This window comes from Nicotiana tabacum, chromosome 16 (assembly GCF_000715075.1).
Source record: "Nicotiana tabacum cultivar K326 chromosome 16, ASM71507v2, whole genome shotgun sequence".
NCBI classification, from domain to species: domain Eukaryota; kingdom Viridiplantae; phylum Streptophyta; class Magnoliopsida; order Solanales; family Solanaceae; genus Nicotiana; species Nicotiana tabacum.
In genome coordinates, this window is record NC_134095.1 from 58,546,518 (window position 1) to 58,572,133 (window position 25,616).

Sequence of the window (25,616 nt, forward strand, 5' to 3'; positions counted from 1 at the left end):
TATCCTGATTAAGATGATACAACCATTAAACTTCAGTAGGACATATTTTCAGTGTGCATACTGTTTGTACAAAATACATGTCACCAGATCAAGATATTACGAACATATAAACTGCAGCATAATTTCTGCAAATTTAGTAAGTAATACATTATTTGACATAGGTTTAAAGATCGACTGACTAAACTCCAGATGGGCTTCTCAATTAAAGGAATAATGGTGGAAGCTTCAAAGAAGAATAGTCTGCACGCTTTGTCAATATAATTTATTGCAAGTGTAAAACAGCTCTTCTTTTCTCAAGATGATATTATTACTTTTGCAAGTGATGTTATACAACCATAACGTATGTACAAATCATCTTTTTCCACAAGAGTGACTCCCCTGCAAAACTAACAAACATAATTTCAGAGCTAGCATAAATACTACTATGTCAACACCTAGAGTTTATTGGGAACCGGTAACATAAATCAATTCTCAGGTTAGCAGTTATGAGATGATAATGCATTAGATAACTAGCAATACACGTTCATTCAAATCCACAGTTTGAATAAGCATAAACTTCAGATACCTTAAGGAATTTCCCTTTGGCCTTTCTAATTTGAAAAGCTAACTTTCCAGTAAAAATTGGATAAAAGTGACAAGTAGATAATTGTCTAATCTTCCAAAATGTTTTTCAGTAGTAGATTCAAAATTGTATGTGTTTTTGTTGAGAAAATCTATGGAAAATAAGTTTTGTGGAAAAAGAATTTCAAAACATTGGTGGGTTTTTTTGGACTGCATTTGGTAAGTTCTTGAACTGGAAATTACTTCAAGGAACATTCACTATCTGTTGATAGGTGAAAAAAGAATATTTTGTGTCCATTCTTCAGTTAGATTTAGCGAAGCCAACTTGGTAGTTTTAATTAATAACTTTTGTAATTATCGGAATAACTTCTTATGTTGTTGGAGAACACAGTTGGACATCTGTCTAACAAAAAAAAAAGTTATTCCAGCAACTACTACAATTGTCCGACAATCGTATGTAGTTGCTAGATAACTGAATAGTTGTGGAACAACTTCTGCAGTTGTTTGAAGAAATACTTGGACAATCACACAAGTTGTCCCACAATTGTTGGTAGTTATGGGACAACTAAAGAGTTGTAGGGACAAGTAATCGAGCTCTTTAGCAATTTTGAAGTTGTTTGATAAATCTATCTCCGGTAAGAACCACTGAAATATGTATCTTTATGATGTCAGTTATTGTGACCACCAATAGGGGACTAAATAATAAGAGTTAATACATGGTGAATCGGTAGAGAATCCTACTCGTTATACTTGATGTCCAAAGGGTTAAAAGACAATACCGATAGAGATGAGTGAGAATATTACGTATGATGAGCTGATTGAGATAATTATTTCTAGGTTGGGGTTAAATTGTAATATAGAGTATCTTTCCATTACAAACATGCTCGGCTTTGATGAAAAGCAAAAGGCATCTCTTTCTAAGATAAGGGATGATCGTGATTTGCGTCTTTTTGGCTAATCAAAAGAAGCTCATTCTAAGGGTATCTATGGTTGAAAAAGTGCTAGAGAAAATAAATTTCAGCCAAAGTGGAAAAACTACATTATTTAAGAGTTGTTGGGATAACTAGAGAAATTGATGAGACAATTAAAGAAAATGTTGGGCGAAGTGAAGCAGTTATTGGGCAACTCCATTAACCTTAAAATAATCATCTCAAGTAACTAATTATCCATTCAACCAAACCAGTACAAAGAACAACCCCATACACAACCAAATCCCTAAGGTGTCATTCAACATATGGTTGACTATTCTATTTTTCTCAAGTAGTTTGGGTTATGACTGGTCTTCTTGGGTTATGACTGGTCTTCTTGGGTTATGACTGGTCTTCTGGCTAAACCGGGAGTATAAGGAGATTGCCTTGCATAGCTCGGTATTATCGTCCTCTTTGGCTGGAGCCCCTCTAACTTGCATGAGAAGGAATTGATTGCCTCCATCAGGGTATTATGGATTCATAACAATTTTTGCATTCACAGCAACATAGAACCTTGGAAGTACTCATACCTAGTGTTTTGGTCACTCTAGGAGTATCTCCTCCCCTGTCAAGATCTGATGTGCATAGGAGTCTCCTCCTCCTACCCTACCAAAAGATCAGCAGCTTGGTTAGTCGATCTCCTCACAAATATCTAACATCATCTGCCCAATACAATCTCTCTCAAGACTCTCCCTACCACCAACTTTCTCCATTCTTATGGTTGTTGCTAACTCATCTTTTAATGTATCAATATTGGGGTCTGGACTATCTTTAAAGGCTAAGAGGTCGTTTGATACGAAGAATAAGGATAATAATTCTGGGATAGAATTTGAGATTGTATTTATCCCATGTTTAGTTATAGGTATTAGCTAATCCCGAGATAAATTTCACATTAAAATGGTGAGATTAGCTATCTCATAGAGAAGGTTGGATAATTAACCCTATGGGATATCCTTGTCTAACTCACTATTGTACCATACGATCCTTAAATGTCTTTAATGTATGCCTCCCTTTCACTTTGTTTGTTGGTAAAAAGAAAAAGGTGCACTTCTACATTTCACCAAAAAAAAAAAAAAATTAAAATACTCTAATGCTTTTTTTAACACAACTACTGAAGTTATGCAGCAACTTCAGTTGTTATTCCCACAACTTCAGTTGCCCAACAATTGAACTTATTGTTCCCACAACTGCATAGTTGGTCCAACAACAACTAGAGTGTTGTTTACTTAAGTAGTTGGTGCAGAACACATCTGAAGTTATCTAGCTAAGAGGATGGATCTACATTTGTCGCATAAGCGGGTTTTACCACCAACCATCTAATCATTCTTGGAATTGATCTCTTCCTTAGCCATTCGTCAAACTATTTGAATGCTTCAAATGCCCAAGACTATATTGTAATAAGTGAAATGCAGTTTAATGTACATCAATGCCCAAGTCTATATTGTAATAAGTGAAATGCAGTTTAATGTACATCAACAACAACATAAAACCAAAATAATAATTTAACTCAAAATTAAAATGGAAACGCATTTTAATTACATATCGTGAACGCCCACATGAAGTTGTAAAGGTTATTATTGGGTTTTGGATGGTGTCAATTCTTTCACAAAATATTTAATGGTAAGGTCGAAGCTTATTCGACTCTCATGTATATGAAATGAATATTTTTTTATTGGACGCTACTTTTAACTAGTTGGTGTCTAATTTCTTTTTTGCACATAATATGCTGTTCAAAAACCAAACCACGCTCATTGTTACCTTTTGCTTTTTCGTAGGATACTTTACCTTCTCAATGGAGAAAACAGACTTCCTACTATATCACCCAAATTTTCACCATCTTTTCCAACCTCTACTAACAGCTGAATAAGGAGAGGAGAGAATGACATCGGAGTCCAGTCATGATAGCGAACTAATTGATGCCAAAACAAATAGGTATGCTATTGTAATCACACCAAAGCTCTTTTTCTTTACATAAGACTCTGGTTCGTGAAAAGGAAACACATGAGAGTAGCGGTGAACAGTCAAGTGAAGAAGAAAAAAAATGGTGGGATTACAACTTAGCAGTCGAATGAAGAAGAGGAGGAAGATAGAACTGTGGCTGATGACATGGGTGAGAACCAGGTTAGTGAAGAAAGAAATGAGTGTAGCAAAAATTAGCATTCAACTGAATGTTTAAAGACCATTGACATCACCAGCCGTTGCTGGATTAGATGATGATGTTTATGGTGATAATAATTCTAAAGTTACTGGATCATCAAATGGTGTTGGTGATGCTGACGGTGATCTCGAGACTCTTTCGACCCTAAATGTGTAAAGACCGTTGACATTGTAAAGTATGGATTTAAGACCCTCTTGAACATGTCTCGACCTTAATGAGTCAAGGGTCACTGTGAGATCTGGCTTTGGAAATTAGTTTGTTAAGTTTAGAAAGCTTTTTCCATAGTACCGGGCCTTATTTACTTGTTATGGTTATTGTTTTTCATCTATTTTCTGGTTCTTATGTCGTTGTTATTATTTATATGGTTTCTATTGATGATACTGATGTATTGTCTCTTTTCGTTTTCTTGAGCCGAGGGTCTTTTGGAAACAACCTCTCTACTCCCTCGGGGTAGGGGTAAGGTATGCGTACTCACTACCCTCCCCAGATCCCACTTGTAGGATTTGACTGGGTTGTTGTTGTTAGTTCAGAAAGCTTTTGATCAATGAGGGTATTACAACAACAACAAAAAAAAACCCAGTATAGTGGGATCTAGGGAGGGTAGTGTGTACGCAACCTTACCCCTATCTTGTGGAGATAGAGGTTTCCAATGATCAATGAGGGTATTGAGAAAGGATATTCGAAAAAAGTTATTTTGATCACTTTTTAGACTTGCAAAAAAATGAAGTGCTACTGCTCTAATGAAGTTGGTGTATGTCCTTCTTCTTCACCAAGTCTTCTGTGAAAATAAAAAAGAGCTTTGGTATGATTACAATGTCATGCCTATTTGTTTTGACACCAACGAATTCGCTGTCATGACTAAGAGCAAAAGGTGGCAATGAGCTTATTTGATTATTGCACAACATATTATGTGAAAAAGATGCAAAAAAAAAGGTAGACACCGACTGGTTAAAAGTGGCGTCGAATAAAGAATTATTCGACTTATATCTCCATGGGGTCGAATAAGCTTTGACCTTACCATTAAATATCTAGTAAAAGAATTGAAACCATCCAAAATCCAATGTAACCTCTACGATTTTTTGTGGGCATTTGAAGCAAGTAATTAAAATGTTTATCCATTTTATAATTTTGAGTTAAATTCCTATTTAGATTTTATGTTATACATTAAATTGCATTTCACTTATTACAATATAGACTTGGGCATTTGAAGCCATTACAGTAGTTCAACGCAGTGTTCTGGAGAGAAAGCAGTGGAAAAAAGCGACGAGCCCTCGCTTCATCGAAGCGAGAAGCATGAAGCGAAGTGCTCGCTTTTTTCATGTGAAGTGCAATTTAATACATAAATAAAAAATATTAAATAGGCATAAAAATGACCAAGAACTCAATAAAAATGACATATTAAGCAAATCTTTCAATTCTTAAATAAATAAGTAAATAATAGATACTAGAACTAGATAGTCAGTAATCCTTATAAGTCATAACATATTAAGTAAATGCAAAACCAAATCACGAAGGGAGCAACATCTTATTCTTCAACAAGATCTCCAAACTCTTGAAGTGTCATCACATTTGAGTAATTATATTGGTCATCATCTTCTTCATCATCGCAGGCTTCATCAATTGGGGTTCTACTTGAACTTGAAACTACTCTTTCTTTGCTACTTAAAGTACTCCCTCCCCCCCCCCCAACTATAAATATTCTCCTCAACTCCACTTGCCATAGAAACATGACCAGAAGTGAGATCTTCTCCTTCATATACTTCTTCTAATTCATGATATTGGGGGGCTCCAGTTAACCATTCATTTGCTTCATCAATATTATCCAACAAAATTGGATCAATGGTATTGCGAGCTTTGCAACAACGCGCCAAATGTTCCATTATATTTAACGAATACTAGATCATTGAGTTTCTTTAGCTCAAGTCTATTACTCTTCTTAGTATGAATATGTACATAAGTTGTAGAAAGTAATTAAGACGAGTACTTAGGACAATTGAGATACACTTTAGTTTAGTAATAATCAAATTGCATCCACCATTCAATTGTAAAAGTATTATTTTAGAAGTTAATAACTTAAAAGTTGAAGCTCTAAAGAGTAAAAACAATTGAAACAACTTGCTCACATGGTGACAATTTGGTTTGGGCTCTAATGGCCGAACCTAATCCAAATATTCCATCTGCTTGCATGTATACTAAGCTCCTCCCCTATTTTGTCTTGCATCGCTTCATCTGGCACCAACCTCGCAATACATGCAAGATATCCCCCACACTTCTTTATCTAAAGTCTTCTTCTCTTCATTTATATATTTGAACTTGGGGTTCAAAATATGCCTTGTTGAATGCAAAGGTTGATGAAGTTGATCTGTCCACCTTGCATCAATGATTTCAAAAACTCTCATATTTCCTCTTATCTTTATCAAATGCCTTTTTGATAGCTTCTTTGGCCCTATCCATGGCTTCATAAATGTATCCCATTGGTGATTTTCTCTCCCCATCCACCAAACGAAGTACAGTAAGCAAAGGATTACAAACTTTAAGTGCTTGAACAGTGTCATTCAAAAAATATGGACCAACAATATAGCTCGCAACTTCTTCCCCAAGAGCTTCCTTTGCATAGATAATCTTACTCCATCCAGTTGACATGAACAAGGTTCTCAAGTTTTTCTTTTGCAAGTAAAAACTATGCAAAGTCATGATAGCTGTTGTGAATCTTGTCTTAACCGATTTCCCCAAATTTCTTTGGTTTGTGTATCTCCTCGTTATGTTCAACAACAATGGCCTCTGACTAAAGTAAGAATGTATCTTAATCGCCTCCGCAAATACAGTAGAAAATCAAATTTCATAGTTAATAAGTGTAAACAATTAACATGAAGGTTAAAAAGGATAACTAGAACCACTTGTTCACACGTAGAATATGGGGCTAACTTGAAAATGTGACCAAACATCAAAGTTGATACAATGGGCAACACAAGGAGTCCAAAAATGTTTCAGGAACACTCCCTTCAATATGTCACCCGCTTTTTTATTCTCACTTGCGTTATCAATAACAATTTGCACAACATTTTCCTTCCCAATTTTCAATAGAGTCTTCTCAAACAAGTTGAACATTTTATTGGAATTGGTGGAAGAGTCACTAGCATCATAAGATTCAAGAAACACACTACCTCTTGGAGAATTCACCAAAACATTAATGATCACTTTCTCATTTTTTGCTGTCCACTTATCCATCATAATGGAACATCCATAAGTTTGCCATTGCACCTTATGCTCCTTGACAATCTTGTTTGTCTTCTCCCCCTCCTTTTTTAGACAAGGAATTCTTACTTCGTTATAGGTTAGGGGCTTCATTCCTGGGCCAAAACCATCTGTGTCAATATGAAAAAGAGCTCTGCATCATACATTCACCTAGCAAAAGCATCTACACAGCGCTCCCTTAAACTCTTCCTGCAAGAATTTAAATCAATAGCTTCACCTTTTCTCTTTTCATTTGGTTTTTGCGAGAAATAAAGATTGAGAGGACCTTTCACATTGCTACCCGTGGATCATCCACTTCCACTAGTTGAAATCTTTCTTTGAGATTTTGAGGAAGGCGGCCCATTGATATATCATTGGCTTCAAAGCCATCCTTATCCATTTGATTATCTCATCAATAAGATTAACCATAGATGCTCCGTGGCTCATTGGATACTCATTTTTTTTTTGCAACATACTCTCATTTCTTCCTTAACAGAATCCGAAACATTTGGACATATATTGGCATCTCTATAACCACAAATTAGATGTTTCTTGTGATGATGTATTCCACTGTTATACATATATTTTGATAAAAGATACATTGGAATTTTGTGCTACTGCCAATTTCAACTCCATACGCCCAAGCTGGATCTTTTTTTTGGCTTGATGCCACTGAATAAAAAGACAGAATTTACTACAATCACAAAAAAAGGTTAAAACAAAGAAAAAAAATAGAGCAATCAACAGAGATTAAAAAACAGAGCGGAACATAGAAAATAGAGCCAAAAAAAAGTAAAAAAAAAATAAAAAAGGAGAGAAAAAAGAGAAGACAAGTGAGAAGAGGAATCGAGAGGAAGCAGGTAAAGCAGAGAAAAGCAGAAGAGGAAGAGAAGAGAAGAGAAACTTACCTTGAAAGAAGTCGCAACAATCAAGAGAAGAGGAAGAGACGTCGCAAGGCTTGCAACAGTCACTCTAAGCAGATGATTTGGAAGAAAAGTCGCGTAAGCATGTATTCGCAAAATTTTAGAATAAAACCCTAGGTAGCCGTCGACCTCGCTTAAGTGAGCTTTTCTTGCATTTTTCTTGCGCCTTGCTTCTCGTTTCTTTTCGAGAAGCGTGCGCTTTTTATCCCATGCCTCGCTTTAGGGCAGAAAAACGCAAGGGTTGCGCCTTGCCTCGCTTTTGCGCTTTAAGCGAGAAGCACTCGCTTTTAATAACACTGGTTCAACAAATGGCTAAGGATCCTTTACCTAAGAATTCAATTCCAAAAATAATTAGATAGTTGGCCATGAAATCCGCTTATGCGACAAATGTTGATCCTCTTGTCCAAACAAGAGAAGATGTAAGATATACAACTAGACAACTTCAGTTGTGTTCTACACACAATTAATTCAGTAAACAAAGTTGTTGGCACAACAAAAGTTGTTGAACCAACAAGTGTAGTTCTTGGGCAACTTAACAACTACATAGACTTAGGAACAACTTCAATAGTTGTACTAAAAATTCATATTTGTTATGATGAATATCACATTATGGTGGATGTCTACTCTTCTTCCATGATCTTTAGCTAAAATGCTTAATGACATATTCAATGACATAATTTGTATGTTCAATGACATATTCCATGACATATTTTCTTCACTTTTTATGCCTATATAAAGGCCTTATAATAGATAGGAAAAATACACAATTGAAGAAGAAATAAGAATCTCTCTTCCTCTCTTTCTCTCTATATCTCTTAGTTTGTTTTTGCTTGTTCTATATTGTTATTTTGGGTTATATTTCATAACACGTTATCAGCACGAAGCTCTAATTTTATTCTTAACTCCAGCTAAGTTGAGCCATATTTTATTGAGAATATGAAAATTCCACAGTCTTCAGTTGGACTCAAGATTAATAAAGATGATATATGTCTTTTGGATAGTGCTACAACACACACTATTTTAAAAGATAAGAGATATTTCTCTTATTTGGTAATGAAAGAAGCGAATGTTAATACAATATCCGGTAGTACAAGATTAATTGAAGGTTCTGGAAGAGCCAATTTATTACTACCAGGAGGAACAAATTTGGCTATTGATGAAGCACTATATTGTAGTAAATCTCAAAGAAACTTATTAAGTTTCAAAGATATTCGCCAAAATGGCTATCATATTGAGACTACAAATGATGAAAAGATTGAATATCTTTATATTACTACAATAACGTCCGGTAAGAAATATGTGCTTGAAATGTTACCCGCTTTTTCCTCCGGCTTATACTACACAAGTATTAGCAGGATTGAAACACATGCCGTAGTAAACAAGAAGTTTACTAATCAAGATAATTTTATTATTTGGCATGACCGGTTGGGCCATCCTGGTTCTAATATGATGCGTAAAATAATTGAGAATTCACATGGACATGCAATGAAGAATCAGAAAATTCTTCAATTTAAGGAATTCTCTTGTGCTGCATGTTCTCAAGGAAAATTAATTATTAGACCATCAACTATTAAAGTTAGGATGGAATCCCCTGCATTTCTGGAACGTATACAAGGTGATATATGTGGGCCCATTCACCCTCCATGTGGACCATTCAAATATTATATGGTTTTGATAGATGCATCTACAAGATGGTCACATGTGTGCTTACTATCAACTCGCAATATGGCATTTGCGAGATTGTTGGCTCAAATAATAAAGCTAAGAGCACAGTTTCCAAATTATGCAATTAAGACAATCCGTCTTGATAATGCTGGTGAGTTTACATCCCAAGCCTTTAATGATTATTGTATTTCAACTGGGATTACCATTGAGCATCCGGTTGCTCATGTTCATACACAAAATGGTCTAGCAGAATCATTGATCAAACGCCTCCAATTAATTGCTAGACCAATGCTTATGAGAACAAAACTTCCCATTTCAGTATGGGGTCATGCTATTTTGCACGCAGCATCACTTGTGCGGATAAGGCCCACAAGTTATCATAAAGTCTCCCCATTGCAATTGGCTTTTGGTCAGGAGCCAAATATTTCCCATCTTAGGATCTTTGGTTGTGCGATATATGTTCCAATTGTTCCACCACAACGCACAAAGATGGGTCCTCAAAGAAGGTTGGGGATATATGTTGGATATGAATCTCCTTCAATTATAAAATATCTAGAGCCGATGACTGGAGATTTATTTACGGCAAGATTTTCTGATTGTCATTTTGATGAATCAGTATATCCAACATTAGGGGGAGAAAATAAGCAGCCGAAAAAGAATATAGATTGGAATGCATTATCACTGTCTCATTTAGATACTCGAACAAATCAATGTGAACAAGAGGTTCAAAAGATTATTCATTTGCAAAATATTGCAAATCAATTGCCAGATGCATTCACTGACCTACCAAGGGTGACCAAGTCACATATTCCAGCTGCTAATGCACCAATTCGAGTTGATATCCCGACAGGACAATTAATTAAAGCAAATGAGTCTAAGCCATGCTTGAAACGTGGTAGACCAATCGGTTCTAAAGATAAAAATCCTCGAAGAAGAAAAGGAGCAAATGATCAAAGTGAACATAACACGGAGGTAGTGGCTCAAGAAGAGCCCCAAGACGTAACAAATGATAAGACCTTAGGGGAGGTCCAGGTACCTGAAAATAATGAAAATGAAGAGATATCAATAAGTTACGTCTCAACCGGGAAAAGATGGAACCGAAATAATGTTGTTATCGATAACATTTTTGCTTATAATGTTGCTGTTGAAATAATGCAACAAGATGAGGATCTTGAACCAAAATCTGTCAATGAATGTAGACAGAGAAATGATTGGCCAAAATGGAAAGACGCTATCCAGGCAGAGTTAACTTCACTTGGAAAACGTGAAGTCTTCGGACCCATAGTTCGAACACCTGAAGGCATAAAGCTAGTAGGGTATAAATGGGTTTTTGTGCGGAAACGAAATGATAAAAATGAAGTCGTTAGATATAAAGCACGACTTGTGGCACAAGGGTTTTCCCAAAGGCCTGGAATTGATTATATGGAGACATATTCTCCTGTAGTGGATGCTATCACCTTCAGGTATCTCATAAATATGGCAGTGCAAGAAAAACTTGATATGCATCTAATAGATGTTGTTACAGCCTATTTGTATGGATCATTAGACAACGAAATTTTTATGAAAGTACCTGAGGGATTTAAAGTGCCAGAAGCATATAAAAGTTTTCGAGAAACTTGTTCAATAAAGCTTCAGAAATCTTTACGGATTGAAACAATCAGGTCGTATGTGGTACAATCGCCTGAGTGAATACCTGTTGAAAGAAGGGTACAAGAATGATCCAATTTGTCCTTGTGTCTTTATAAAAAGGTCTGGATCTGAATTTGTTATAATCGCTGTGTATGTTGATGATTTAAATATCATTGGAACTCCTGAGGAGCTTCCAAAAACAGTAGACTGTTTGAAGAAAGAATTTGAAATGAAAGATCTTGGAAAGACAAAATTTTGTCTTGGTCTACAAATTGAGTATATGAAAGATGGAATATTTGTCCATCAATCAACATATACCGAAAAGATTTTAAAGCGATTCTATATGGATAAAGCACATCCATTGAGTACCCCAATGGTTGTGAGATCACTTGATATAAAGAAAGATCCATTCCGACCTCATGAAAATGATGAAGAGCTTCTTGGTGCCGAAGTACCATATCTTAGTGCAATTGGGGCATTAATGTATCTTGCCAATAATTCCCGACCAGATATAGCTTTCTCAGTAAGTTTATTGGCAAGATTTAGTACTTCGCCAACACAAAGACACTGGAATGGTATTAAACATATATTCAGATACCTCCAAGGGACCATTGATATGGGTTTATTTTATTCAAACGAATCCAAGCCATCATTGATTGGTTATGCAGATGCAGGATATTTGTCAGATCCACACAAAGGTCGATCTCAGACAGGCTATTTATTTACAAGTGGAGGTACAGCCATATCATGGCGTTCGACAAAACAAACTATGGTTGCTACTTCTTCAAATCATGCAGAGATAATAGTCATTCACGAAGCAAGTCGAGAATGCGTTTGGTTAAGATCTATAACTCAACACATTCAGCAAACATGTGGTTTTTCTTCGAAAGAGAATATTCCAACAATATTGTATGAAGACAATGCTGCATGCATAGCTCAATTGAAAGGAGGATATATCAAAGGAGATAGAACAAAACACATTTCACCAAAATTCTTTTTCACTCATGATCTTCAGAAGAATGGTGAAATAGATGTACAACAAGTTCGTTCAAGTGATAATTTGGCTGATCTGTTCACTAAGGCATTACCAACCTCAATATTTGAAAAGCTGATATATAAGATTGGAATGCGTCGTCTTCGAGACATTAAGTGATTTTTCATCAGGGGAGTAACTACACGCTGCACTCTTTTCCTTAGCCAAGGTTTTGTCCCACTGGGTTTTCCTGGTAAGGTTTTTAATGAGGCAGCAAGCAATGCATATCATAAATAATTATGTACATCCCAATATTTTTTTAGAGAGTTTTTAACAAGGCACATTATCTATGGACATCCAAGGGGGAGTGTTATGATGAATATCACATTATGGTGGATGTCTACTCTTCTTCCATGATCTTTAGCTAAAATGCTTAATGACATATTCAATGACATAATTTGTATGTTCAATGACATATTCCATGACATATTTTCTTCACTTTTTATGCCTATATAAAGGCCTTGTAATAGATAGGAAAAATACACAATTGAAGAAGAAATAAGAATCTCTCTTCCTCTCTTTCTCTCTATATCTCTTAGTTTGTTTTTGCTTGTTCTATATTGTTATTTTGGGTTATATTTCATAACAATATTAGTATTTTTATTAATTTGTTTTAAAAATGCAGAAGATTATGCACCCCTTTTTTCCCCAACAAGCGGAGAGAAGGGGGAAACTTACATTCAAGACATTGAGCACTTTGAAGATAGCTCGGACCCCATAATTGATGCTTTGAAAGATAAGTTGGTCATGGTAACAACCATAAGAATGAAGAAAGTTGGTAGCGGAGAGTCTTTAGAGAGTTGGTCATGTTGAGAGAGATGGTGTTGGGCAAAATGATGTTAGATATTGGCGAGAAGAGAGCTACTAGTCCATGTGGACTTTGATATTTGCAGTTATGTTGGAAGGGTAAGAGGAGGAGATTCCTATGCAGTTGATATTGGTAGGGAAGGAGATTCATCTGGAGTGACCAAAATGGCAAATTTGGGTACCTCCAAGGTTCCCTGGTGACGTGAAAGCAAAAAATGTTATGATAAGCATAATGCCCTAACGGAGGCAATGAATTCCTTGTCAAGCAAGTTGGAGGGGCTCCTGCCTATGAGCACTATAATACTGAGGTATGCAAGACAATTTCCTTGTACTCTTGGGTTAGCAAGAAAACTGACCATGAATATCAAGACTAAGAATGCTAGGGCAAAGAGGATTGGCCATCCTCGAATTGTGGCCCAAACTACTCAAGAAAAGCGGGATGTTCAACCATATACTAAATGGCACTTCCAAAATTTAGTTGTGCATGAGGTTGTTTTTTGTACTGGTTTGGTTTAATGGACAATTAGTTACTTAAGATAGTTACTTTTGAGTTAATAGACAATTAGTTACTGTGTAGGTTTATCAACTAGATGTGTATATATTGATTTTTCATTCTACTTTCTTCTCTTTACACTCTCACCATACATTAGGTCTATAAAAATAGTAAAAATAGTTTTGTTCCGGGAACAATTGTTTTAGTTGTCCCAACAACTACTTTAATTACTACGACAATTTATGTAGTTGCTTAACAACTACTTCAGTTGTCCCATCAACTGCTTCAGTTGTTCCAGCAATTTTTCTAGTTGTCCCAAGTACATCAATTGTTCGATCAATTTTTGTAGTTGTCCCAACAATTCTTAACTAATTCATAGAATCGGTGTCATTACGTTTATTCTTAATAATTCATAGAATAGCTCTAGGTGATCATCAATTGTCATCAAATTACTTCATTTATGTGTAATAATTGATAGAATCACTCGATCGATCTTCAATTGTTATTGAATCACTACCTTTATCCTTAATAATAATAGAATCACTCTATCAATCTTCAATTATAACTGAACCATTATGTTTATCTTTACTAATAATATAATTCATAGTATGGCTCAATTTTTTGAGCAATTAAACAGTATGTTGTTTTCTTTCTAGCCATAGTATGGCTCAATTTATCATCAATTTTCATTAAATTTATCGTTATAGGATATAGATTCATCAAACAACTTGAAAATTACTAAATAACTTGATTACTTATCGCTAGATTTGCTACAACTCTTTAGTTGTCTCACAACAACCAACAACTGTCTCACAACTTTAGTAGTTATATGGACAACTTCTGTAATTGCCCAATTATTTCTTCCAACAACTACAGAAGTTGTTCCATAACTGCAATAGTTGTCCAGCAACTGTTGTCAGACAACTGTATTAGTTGTTGCGAGAACTTTTGTATTTGTCAGACATATGTTCAATTATTTCTTCCAACTTCAAAAGTTGTTCAGACAACTAAGAAAGTTGTTGAAGATATCCAACTGTTTCTTCGAACAACTTCAGTAGTTGTTCCGACAACTACGAAAGTTGTTGGCTAAAACTACGAAGTTGGTTTCACTAATTCACTCCAGCTAAAAAATGGACACAAATTTATCTTTTTTCACTTACCAATAGACAATAAATGGTCCTCTAAAGTAATTCCCAACTCAAGAACTAACCAAATACAGTCCAAAAAAGACCCAACAATATTTTGAAACTCTTTTACAACAAAAATTATTCTCCACAAATCTACTCAACAAAAACACACATGCAATTGCAAATATACTATTGAAAAACATTTTGGGAGACTAGACTCCTAAAGAAGAGCAGGAGGAGGATAGGAGAAGGAGCAGCACTGGTGGCTATGAGCAATGAGAAGAAGAAGGCTGCGAAGGGTTTTTGCCTTTTTTGTTAATTTTTAATTATTTTGAGGTAATAAATATAGAGGCCAAAGTGTAAAAAAAAAGTTTGAGGGTTACTGAAAGAAGGTTCCTAATGAGTTTCAACCTCCATAACACTAATTACCTACTTGTCACTCCCACCCAATTTTTAAAACTTGAAGGACCCTCACTCAATTGCCAAACTCTTTTGTCATTTTCAAATGAATCACAAGACAAAAATATAGTTCGCTTCACTTGAAACGTCATTATGCATTACATGATAGATGATACTTTACCCACTTAGAATGTTCTTTATGGGACTCAATCAATTGGGTATTGGCAGGACAATTCATCTGATATACAATCTGTTTTTGTTTTGTGTAGAGTAGTGAGGTTGAAGTTCTAGTCATGAGACACAACCAACCGGCCAAGCAACACATGAAACTGCAAGTTCACCCAAATAATCTAGCATGAAAGGAAACAACAAGCAGCTGACGGAAGATTCAATTTGACCCCTTGAGTGGCTAAAAGGAGAAACCCTCCAGTATATTTATGCCAATATTTTGTAAGGAGAAGCATTAAATGCCACTAAAACAATTATGAAGAAACTATAAAAAAAGGGCAACACGGTGCACAAGGCATCTCGCGTTCACGCGTCCGAGGAAGGGTTGCACCCCAAGGATAATATGATGTAAACAACCTACCCTAATGCAAGCATTAGTGGCTTCTTCCATGGCTCGAACCTATGACCTATAGGTCACACGGCACAACTTTATCGTTGCTCCAAAGCTCCCCTTCGATAAAGAAACTATACGAGAAGTTAACAAATTAAGATTTGTATCTAAAAGACCTAGTATGTTTATAGCATGTGCAGAATTAGAACTTGCATACCTTGAAATTAAACAATATTCGAAAGAGATGAATATCATACCAAGTTTTCAAAAGCTTCATTGTTGAGAAACTGCATTACACCGGTGTTCATAATATCCCTCAAAGGAACTTAATAATTTTATTATGTATTCATAGACCTTAATCCCCTCCAAGTAAACAGTATCCTTGAGGAACTGCCAGGAGAACAAATGATTGGCATCAGAGAGAAACAAGTGTTTATCGACTTGTCATAAATAGAAGCAGCGACAAACCTCATTGTGGTCATGCAGTAATATGGGGGTGTTCTTCATAGGGGAGAAACCAAAGGTGGGAATTCCCAGTCGTCTCATGAATCGAGCATCAGTTGTCGATGCTAATATTTCAGGCTTGGAGAGTTTTCTCCCAGCTCTAGTAACAGCTTCATTAAAAACAGACCACCAAGGGTTGGAGTCGGAAGTGAGTGTCATCAAAGGACATCCCATGTTGTCCCTCAGGAATCCTTTCTCGGTTATCTGCCATATTACAAGAAGCCTGAGAATCAGAAAACCAAAAGTACACCATCTTGTCCATTTTTTGTGTTTAGTATACAAATAAAATATCACCCAAATGCAAACTTCTTAAAAACTGGTGTGTAACGCATAAGAATGGGAATGGGGAAAAAACATAAGCTTCATCTACCAAACCACGAACCCCAACTATTATTTACATTGGAAATGATGTCTCTACTCAAAATTAACTGATATACTATCTATTTAGAGTTGTCCCACAAGCAAACGTTTCTTTTAAATAAATACAGCTGTCCAGCGGAATGACTATAGATGATTCATATTGATGCATAATTGATTGATTGATAAATAGAGTTGTCCCAATTGTGACAACTTCCTAAAAGAAAAAGTTTTTCATTACACGATCCGGCACTTTTTGATATCATACGATCAGAAAGGTATAATGGCGCTCAATTTAAAGAGAGCAATCTTGGAACAGCTTCAGAAATACAAGAATCAGACAATCGGAGCTAAACATATAATCTTAAACTCTTAGTTATCTCTGGATTTCCAGTCAGATTAATCCTGCTTTGTGATTTCCAACCAAACCTTTCTTCTCTGATCCTTCCTCTTCCCAAAACCCTCTCTCTTCTTAACATGTCTCCCACAGCAGAAACACTTTTACTTGTCATCTTTAAGTCCAGATTGGCAAAATGTAATTGATCATATAGTAGCAGCTATGACGACGTGGAGTGTCATCAATTTAAAACTAGTGTAAAATCCATTTTAGATGGAAAAGAATGCCTTCTTCTCAGCTGGGGAAAAATCATATGAAATCATTGGGGAAAAAAGGGAATGTCAATCCACGTGGTTTGAATGGATGCAAAGAAGGAATTCTTTGTTAGTAGAATTAGAGTTGAAAGCAACAGATTTTTGTGGATCTGCAAAAGTATTGATGAAAGCATCTGAAGAACCAGAGAGATCTCCTTTGGAAATAGAGCAAATGGGAACAACTATATGAACGTTACATCATCCAAAACTACAATGAATGTGGAGGATTCAGTAGAAACACTATATTAGAAAGGAGGACAAGATTGATCATAATCAAACCCCGGAGCAGACCATTGCCAACAAATTGATGAAATTCAAGAAGGAATTTCTTCTTCAATATAACCTTCCCCTATTATCACTTCAGAATCTTGTTCATTGTCGGATTCATGTCGATTCAGATTGATATTTGGGTATTGTATTACCTCTTTCTTTTTCTCCCTCTTATCAGTCCAGAAATTATCCAGAAAAAGCCACACTGAATAGATGGTAGGAAACAAGTTCAGCAGTGCAAAAACATTCAACAGGCGGAACCCCTTTGTAGACGTGAACAAGCAATCTCTAAAATCAAGAAAAGACTTTCTAGCAAAGTGTGGGCAATTTGGTGAACTGGTGGCAGAAGGAACAAGAAAACGTAGTAGAGCAATGGATACAATCAAATAGGAACATCTACGGGACAAGCGTTTCTTACTTTTGTTCAAGTTCCCGTCGGAAACAGTTTAAGGACCTCAAGCTTCACTTGAACTAGTGGTCTACAACCACCACTTGCCACACTTAGCTCCCGTTTGGACATAGATTTTTTTTACTTTTAGTCAAAGAAAATTTTGAAAACATTGCCTGTTCATGGAATTTGATCAGTTCTTGAAAAAAATTTATAAAATTTCCAAAACTGGTTTGGATCAGTTTTTGGGCGAAATTTTTTCTTCCACTCACAAAACTTCATCCTTTTTATATGTAATATGTAAAATGCATGTACAAGCACAACTTCAACTTCCAAAAACTATTTTTCAGCACAACTTCAAAAACTCTTTTTTTCAAGTTTCAACCAAATCTATGTCCAAAGGCTTACTTAGTATCTAGTCCATCACTCCATCTCATATTGTGTCAACACAACCCATTATGTTTCCCGGTGCATACATCATTTTCCAACTCTTTCATATATTGGACCATGCCAAGAAGTCACTGGGAGTATGCTCTACAGATTTACTGAGACAGTGGCCTCGAGTTGTGATCCCTCGGACTGACCAGACATAGTGGATTCCTTTTTGTTCATTTGCCAGCTCTGCACTTTGTCTCTTCTGCTGCTTTTCCACTTCATTCTTCTCAGATTCAATCTTCTGAATTGCTTGCTTGAGTCTTTGCTTGACTCTTTGCCCTTGTCTAATCTTCTCTAAGTTAGGTAGTCGCTATTAGTTGGTTCAGCTTCTCTTACCCCTTGTTGACAACCCGCTGGTCTTTGACAATATTAACCTTAGGCTTGATCATCTTCCTCAGCTTCTCTTGAATCTTATCAGTGACAAAGATACAGAGACCTGAGACTCCTTTGTAGATGTTGATATCCAATAAGCACTTCTTCTAGTTTAGACCCAATCTTGCATAAATGGAGACTTGGGAGGACAGGAACTTTCTTGCTTTTCTTGTTTGGACGGCAGTTCTTGTCAGCAGTGATGTTCTTTCAAATGATAGAGTTTCTTCGTGAAGCATGGTTCGTTCCTGTCCGCCTGGTTCCACTGATTCTTTTAAGGTGGTGTTCTGCACTTGCGACCCCTTTGGAGATATCGGTCTCTTCTGTGAAGCTGCCACACGAGCACATCTTGCTGAGAATTGGGAGCAGTATTGGTAATGGCTACCATATTATCAAATACTGGCAAGAAAGTATCAACACCAGTCACCATATGTTAAATAGAATGAACATGCATCATCATTGATTGCTTTTCAGCTAGCATCGCGAAAGACGACGCGGTTATTGCTAATATGAGTTTCGCTTGCAATACTGCCTGTTCTTCGATTCTTCAACTGATGGATGTTTGGATGATTCTGGAAGTCTGATCTGCTTATCCTTAAGAAAATAGTCAAACATCAAGTTAGCTTTAGAAGTATCAATCATGTAGCTTTCTTTGTTCTCAATCTTCACCAACTCCTTAGCTTTTCACAACTTGAGAGCAAAACAAGAATATGGTTTTTCTCATATGTTTCGACAGCATGAACCTAAGCAGACTACTTCTCCTCATAATCAGTAGGCTTGGCCAGTCCACTTAATTTATGATGGACACGAGATAAGGACCTTTTCCTCTGCTGGCTCTTCATTGCTTCTCGCCAAGAATGAATTGCTACACCTTTGTAGCTTTGGTGACCAGCTAAGTAAGAGCCACGAACTCCTACGCTATGAGTATTTCTTTGAACCCAGGGATGAAAGTTGGCAACATATAATGCATACTGAGATTTCGGGAATTGTATGTTGCATCTAGTGCGCATCTTCTGATATCTCTCCAGGAAAGCAACAACAGATTCATCAACCTACTGTAATAACCAGTCATGGAACATTCTCTCCATGTCAGCCCACCTTTGAGCTGATTTGGTAGGCAACGAAAAGTACTAGGCAAAGATGGTTTTTGTCCACAACAAGGGGAAGAGCATATTATGCCCTTATTTATGTGCAACCTCCCCCCGCATTCAGCAATAAATGCCGATGCGATCTTCGGTAGATGTTTTATCTTCTCAGGAAAAAAATGACAAATCTTGGATGTTTGAAACCTCTTGGAAGAGGCACATCCGTCAATCCAGTAAGAACAGGTACAGAAATTTGTCTACTGGCTTCAAGTTAATTCCAAAATGTATCATCATTTTGACCGGTGCACTTAGAATGTAGAGTTGTAAAATTGCTGGCTCATCTGCTCAGATGCAGGATTTGGCATAAAGGTTGCCGAAGGCTGGGTTGGTCATGGTTATGCATTGGCTTGCCAGGCCAGCGTGGGTAGAAATATGGCTGATTTGGAACAACCCGTGTCTGCTTTCCTAAGTGATTTTCTGATATAGGCAAATCCCAAGTACGGATGATGTTTGACACGTTATTAAAGATCTGCTGATAAAGGAAACCTCCGACTTATGGATCTGAAAGAAAAGGGGTTGTAGGTAAGGCAAAATTACCTGTTGAATTAGTAAGCTTCTTAGCCAAGTTGACTTGACTGAACTGAAGATTAGATTGTGACACTGGGTAACTGTTTCCATATAAAAAGTATAGTCAGTAGGAGCTAACAATGCTTAATTTGCCATCTAAGCCGCGAAACTTGATGGAATCAATCGCCCTCCCCGACATTCATGTTCCCCTGCTAAGGAGTCATCCTGAACCGAGGCCTTGGTAGGTCTAAACCGATTGGTAATTAAAGTTGGTCATAGATTGATCTTCTTGTTGTCTTGCCACCATAAGCATTTAGTCTCGAGAAAAGTGGACCTCAATTTGCACTACAGGTTTCTACTTTACCAATAGGTTGGGGGAACTAGTGAATCATGTCATTAATATATGTTAAGAATATCGATCTTCGACCTAACTCAACCCCAAAAGTTAGCTTATAAGTTGAGGATTGCCCAAGATCATATAAGGAGATTCATTTTTTAATTCCCAACAAATGTTGGACTCAACACACCTTGTGCGACCAGTACTGTACATCTGGAACGAGAACAATATAAGATGGGGGCCCAACATCCGGTTAACAATGAATTGAGATAAACCTAGCTCGGATACCATTTTAAGAAAATGGACCTTCAGCCTAACTCAACTTTAAAAGTTAGCTCATGAGATGAAGATTGCCTAAGATCATATAAAGAGAACCATTTTTTAATTCCCACCTTATGTAGGACTCAACAATATCCATGTCGATTTCTCTTGTATGAATTATGTGTTTATTATCATGGGAGGTGAACCAAAATATCCTTCATTTGGAACCATGATAGGTTGATGTCGGTTGGAGGAGCTTATGCCAATGTAGTTGTACCTTGCAATTTATCATATGTTTGAGTGGGAGAACCATGAGTTACAGTCCTTTTTCCCGGGATGTTTCCCTATGCTGAGAAGATTCTTGCCCCCATTATAGTTCATGCACAAGTGAAATCAAATCCTAAAAGAGTAAGCTTTGAAAACTATAGAAAAAAGAGCATACCAAAAAATATTGTTGGCTTAAACTAAGTTGCTCGGACTCTTCACTTTTGGTGCCGCACCCGTATCAACACGACATGGGTGTGGGTGTGGGATGTGGAATCCAAAGCGGATCTGATCAATCGATTTTGGGTACTTTGACCAAAATCGATGGAGAAATTTTCAATAGATACAATGATTTCTGAAATCAAAATAAAAGTTAGAGTGAAATTGAAGGAAATGGTGTATGAAGAAATTTATATGTCCGGCATTCTCCTTTTATCTTCTCAGAATACATTATAAGGTTTCCACATAATGTCTCGTAAGTAGGACATATTTTTATAACTCTATTTTTAGACATTTGAATTATTTTTAGCCGAATTCCCGCACCCGCAATTGGATTCGTACCCCGGATCTTAAAATTTAGATCATGAAGGATCCGACCTCTAGATTTGCACCCGTATTGGATACCTGCACCCGAGTCCGAGCAATTTAGGGCTTAAAAAATAAACGGATTTCTCGAGCTAGATGAACAATGGAAGCCGAATTTGCCAAGCAATGATCCCCAAAATGGAAGTCAAACGAGTAACGTTGAGGAGGGGATTTTGCCATTTGCCAATCATATAAAAGAGGAACTTCGCTAAGATTAATCTAAGAAGAAGACATCTACCTTATCAACCAAAAAAGAAAAGGAAACATCTACTGACATTGTAAGAAAAGTTGTAAGAAAAAAAGAAGAGATGATTAAAGGAATTTGAAGGAAATGAATATAAGTTTATTAATTGCCGTAATGATTGTGATGATGTCCATCCATGCATAGAAAGACCCTGCTTATACATATAAGGCCGAGCATAACTTCCTAATCGTGCATTTTATTTTTATCTCTAAAATCTAGGCACGATCTTGATGATGCAAGAGTGGTTTACTGCTCATTCGGTTGTTCTCATTGCATGTGCACTAACCTTATTGTCCCATGTTCAATCAGCGTAGCGTTGTTTAGTATTCTACGAGAAAATAGTTACTTAACTGAGTCATTACATGATAAACCTTGTACAACTTGGTTGACAAATAAACTCCTTTGATTATTTCGAGAAGTGGAAGCTTGATTCTTCAGGTTTTGAGCTGATGGATATGTCATATAATCAGTTACTCCTTGGATTTGATCCACTTTTTGTAGACATCCAGCTTGCTTCCCTTAGTAGGCTTTGGCCATAGATACAAAAAAAAATGAAAAAGATTTTTTGAAATTGAGTTAAAAAATTGTATTTGGAAGTTGAAGTTGTGTTTCGATAACTTTAAAAAAGTTCATATTTTGTTGGAGGAGAAAATTGATTTTTTGAAAAATCTTGAAACTTTTTTACCACTTTTTGATTTTTCTAAAACTTTTTTTTCAAAAAATCTCCAAATTTTGGTGTTAACAACAGTCAATCTGCTGCTATGTCTTTGTAAGATTTCTATTTGCCACCTTCAAATGGATATCGATAGTTCAAAGAGCAGGGAGAGCTTCTTTCTGGAAATTTATTGAGAAGAGACTAAAGCACCCACTAAAGTCACCCACTTATAATATTCCATTTTATTCAGAATGTTGAAATTGGCCTTCTTTGGTCTCATAAAATCCTCTAAAGGACATTGTAATTAGTACGCTCCTAAACCAAATCAGTGAATAAGGATTCAACAACAACAACAACAACAACAACCCAGTGTAATCCCACAAGTGGGGTCTGGGGAGGGTAATATGTACGCAGACCTTACCTCTACCCCGAGGGGCAGAGAGGCTGTTTCCAGGAGACCCTCGGCTCAAAGAGGCAACAAGAGACACTATATTAGTACTATCAATAGACTCATAATAAAACAACATAAAGTACCATAAAATCCATAACATAACATAAATACCATAAATCCTTTTTTGGAACACAGCAGCATCAAATTACCTAAATCCTTGAGAAGTGAGAACCACTAATAGTCCGTTGATTCATGAAAGTACTTCCTTTGATTCACTGCACAAGATAGTCTTGTGATATCTCTCGCTCTCATTGCCTAATTTTCCCTCTTTTTTGGAGTTCACTAATGAGTTTTGTCTCTTCAATTAAGGCAACAACAGAAACCTACTTGCTGATATTACCAACTTATTTAAACTGCTATTCAAATATTTCAGTATACTATTGATATACCTCAAAATTTTCCGAACAATTCTGGTAAGATAATAAAGAGCACTATCATTTTTAATCTAAAGCCGAAAGATATGCTAAGGTCTGCAAACTAACAACGATAAGCACAAAGAAAAAGTAACTATTCACCTCATATGTCATGTTCCTCCAAGCTGGTGCCCATTGCTCTTCAATTATCTTCCTCATAATTTGTGGATCAGCCGTTGGTGGCATCCTAATATCAAATCCTGCCTCAGCTTCAGAGGGTTGCATGTTCATTACAAATCCCTGTGCAAGCAAATCAGAAGGCCTCCATAAATCATAAATCCTAATTAAAGAACAAAAATATAAGCAGAACCATAAACAACTAGGAAATATAAGCCCAGTAAACCATAAGCCAATGTTGCCTAATACATAGAAAGCTGTTAATGGAACAGGAACAAGTTCATAATTCGTAACTTAAACTTAAAAGTTATTCCCTATTGGTAGGTTTCTCTAGATCATACTTCAATATACTTTAGAAACCTCAAAATCTTTTAAGCTAAACAGAACTTGAAAGACTAATCACCAAGAAACTATTATTGGCATCACATACTTCTTAATTGAATTGGAAAGAGAAACAATAATAATTCGGATGACTACATTTAGCATTCCGAATTACTACAGTATCATTTCCCAAATGACAGTAGGCTTTAAGATATGGGCTCGGCAGAACAAAGTAACTTTGGCCCAAACTCTGTAATAAGAAATGCACTAAATATGTACAAAAATTAGCTCAGAACACAGCACTTGAGATTGCTGTCCTAGAATCCAGAACCCATAAAATTCAAATCTTAGATCCGCCCCTCATAGACCCCATTCAACAGGAGCTTGAAAAACAACACAACTCAAAAGATCAAACTCAATCGAAAATTCAAAAACTCACAGTTGGGGAAGGAATTCCAGCCTTGAGAAACACTGGATTCACAGAAATGACTTCAGAATTAGCAGCCAATCCAGCCTTGACTATATCAAACTTAGACTCCCTAAACTTAGTAATAACCTCAATACTCTTCATCAAATTCTCCATAGCAGTATTATCATACAATCTAGAGCCGTGTCCAGGTGTTCCAACAGCCTTAATCACCATATGCCAAGGTGTCCTATCAGCATAAAACACCCTAAACTCATCATTAGTTGAAGCCTGTCCCTCATCCATCACAAACCCAACATTTAACTCTTTAAACTCTTTAGTCTCCACAAACTTCCCCATCCCATCAAACCCACCCACCTCCTCCTCGGGCACGTATAAAATATGAACATTTCTTAAAGGTTTAAACTCGGGATCTTTGCTCTGTATCGCTTTGATTGCCTCCAAATACTGCATGCCAATACACTTATCGTCCTGGGCCCCACGTGCAAAGATTCTTCCATCGGAAGTTTTATGAGCCGAAAAGGGTGGGTGGGTCCACTTTTCGGGCTCGGCGGGGACGGAGTCGAGATGGGAGTTGAAAAGAATGGAGGGGAGTGAAGGGTTGGAGGTACCGGGCCAGGTTAATAATAGGAGGGGTATGGTGGGGGTTAGGTGCAGAACTTTGGAGTGGAGGTTTGGGATAGAGTTGGCGAAGTTGATGAGGTAAGTGATGGGAGAAGTGTAGTTTGGATTAGGGTGGGCAGTGTTGATTCTGAGGTAATTTTGGAAACGGGAAATGGGTGTGTCTGATTCGGAGGCAGAGATAGCGGAGAGTGAGAGGAAGAACAAGAGGAGTGGGATACGGTGGAGGGGATTGAACATGGTGAATGCCTCTCTGATAGAAGAGCTTTGAGTGTTATGTTGAGGGGATCTATATTTTGAGACTTTTAAAAACTGAGAGGTCGTTTGGTAGGGTATCCATTAGCTATTACTAATGCTTTGTTTGGTACACTTTTTCAACCTATGTATAACTAATAAAAGCATTAGTTATTCACTCTATTTAGTATTATCTTATGCATAGAAAACCGTGGCATTAGCTATACAAAGGCTATTAATGCATGCATTAGTATGGTTAAAGATAAAATTATCCTTAAAGTCCCTTAAGTTAAAGAATATGGATGACATTTTTGTAAACAATTAAATTTCTTAAAAATTATGCAATGCATTTTAATTTTTAATACACCACACCAAACAATGCATAAGAAATAATCTTTGTATAACTAATGTTTGCATTACTAACCCATGCATTACTAACCTCTGCATTACTAATGCACCTTATTTAGCATTATTCTTATACGTCCTACCAAACGACCCCTTATA

The 25,616-nt window shown here is 36.6% G+C and overlaps 2 protein-coding genes across 5 annotated transcripts; both read right to left on the reverse strand.

Moving 5' to 3' along the window:
• Nucleotides 1–25,168, reverse strand: LOC107774716 (uncharacterized). Of its 4 annotated transcripts, none has more exons than XR_001645570.2 (5): nt 24,270–25,168; nt 23,495–23,632; nt 16,025–16,264; nt 15,774–15,946; nt 1–386 (listed from the first exon to the last, which is right to left on the reverse strand). XR_001645570.2 is itself a non-coding variant. In XM_016594350.2 (5 exons), exons 1-4 carry the CDS (start codon nt 25,116–25,118, stop codon nt 15,830–15,832), a joined length of 1,344 nt encoding a protein of 447 aa, XP_016449836.1. In that variant the 5' UTR covers nt 25,119–25,168; the 3' UTR covers nt 1–386; nt 15,814–15,829. The 4 variants fall into 4 exon arrangements, 2 of the variants coding, with proteins under 2 accessions (XP_016449836.1, XP_016449835.1); XM_016594350.2 differs by having other exon boundaries at nt 15,814–15,946; XM_016594349.2 differs by having other exon boundaries at nt 1–378; nt 15,814–15,946; nt 24,270–25,167.
• LOC107774717 (uncharacterized) lies at nt 6,073–7,321 on the reverse strand. The gene is made up of 3 exons (XM_016594352.1): nt 7,215–7,321; nt 6,613–7,075; nt 6,073–6,498 (listed from the first exon to the last, which is right to left on the reverse strand). The coding sequence occupies exons 1-3, from the start codon at nt 7,319–7,321 to the stop codon at nt 6,073–6,075; spliced, it is 996 nt and encodes a 331-aa protein (XP_016449838.1).
• Nucleotides 25,169–25,616: the final 448 nt, after the last annotated feature.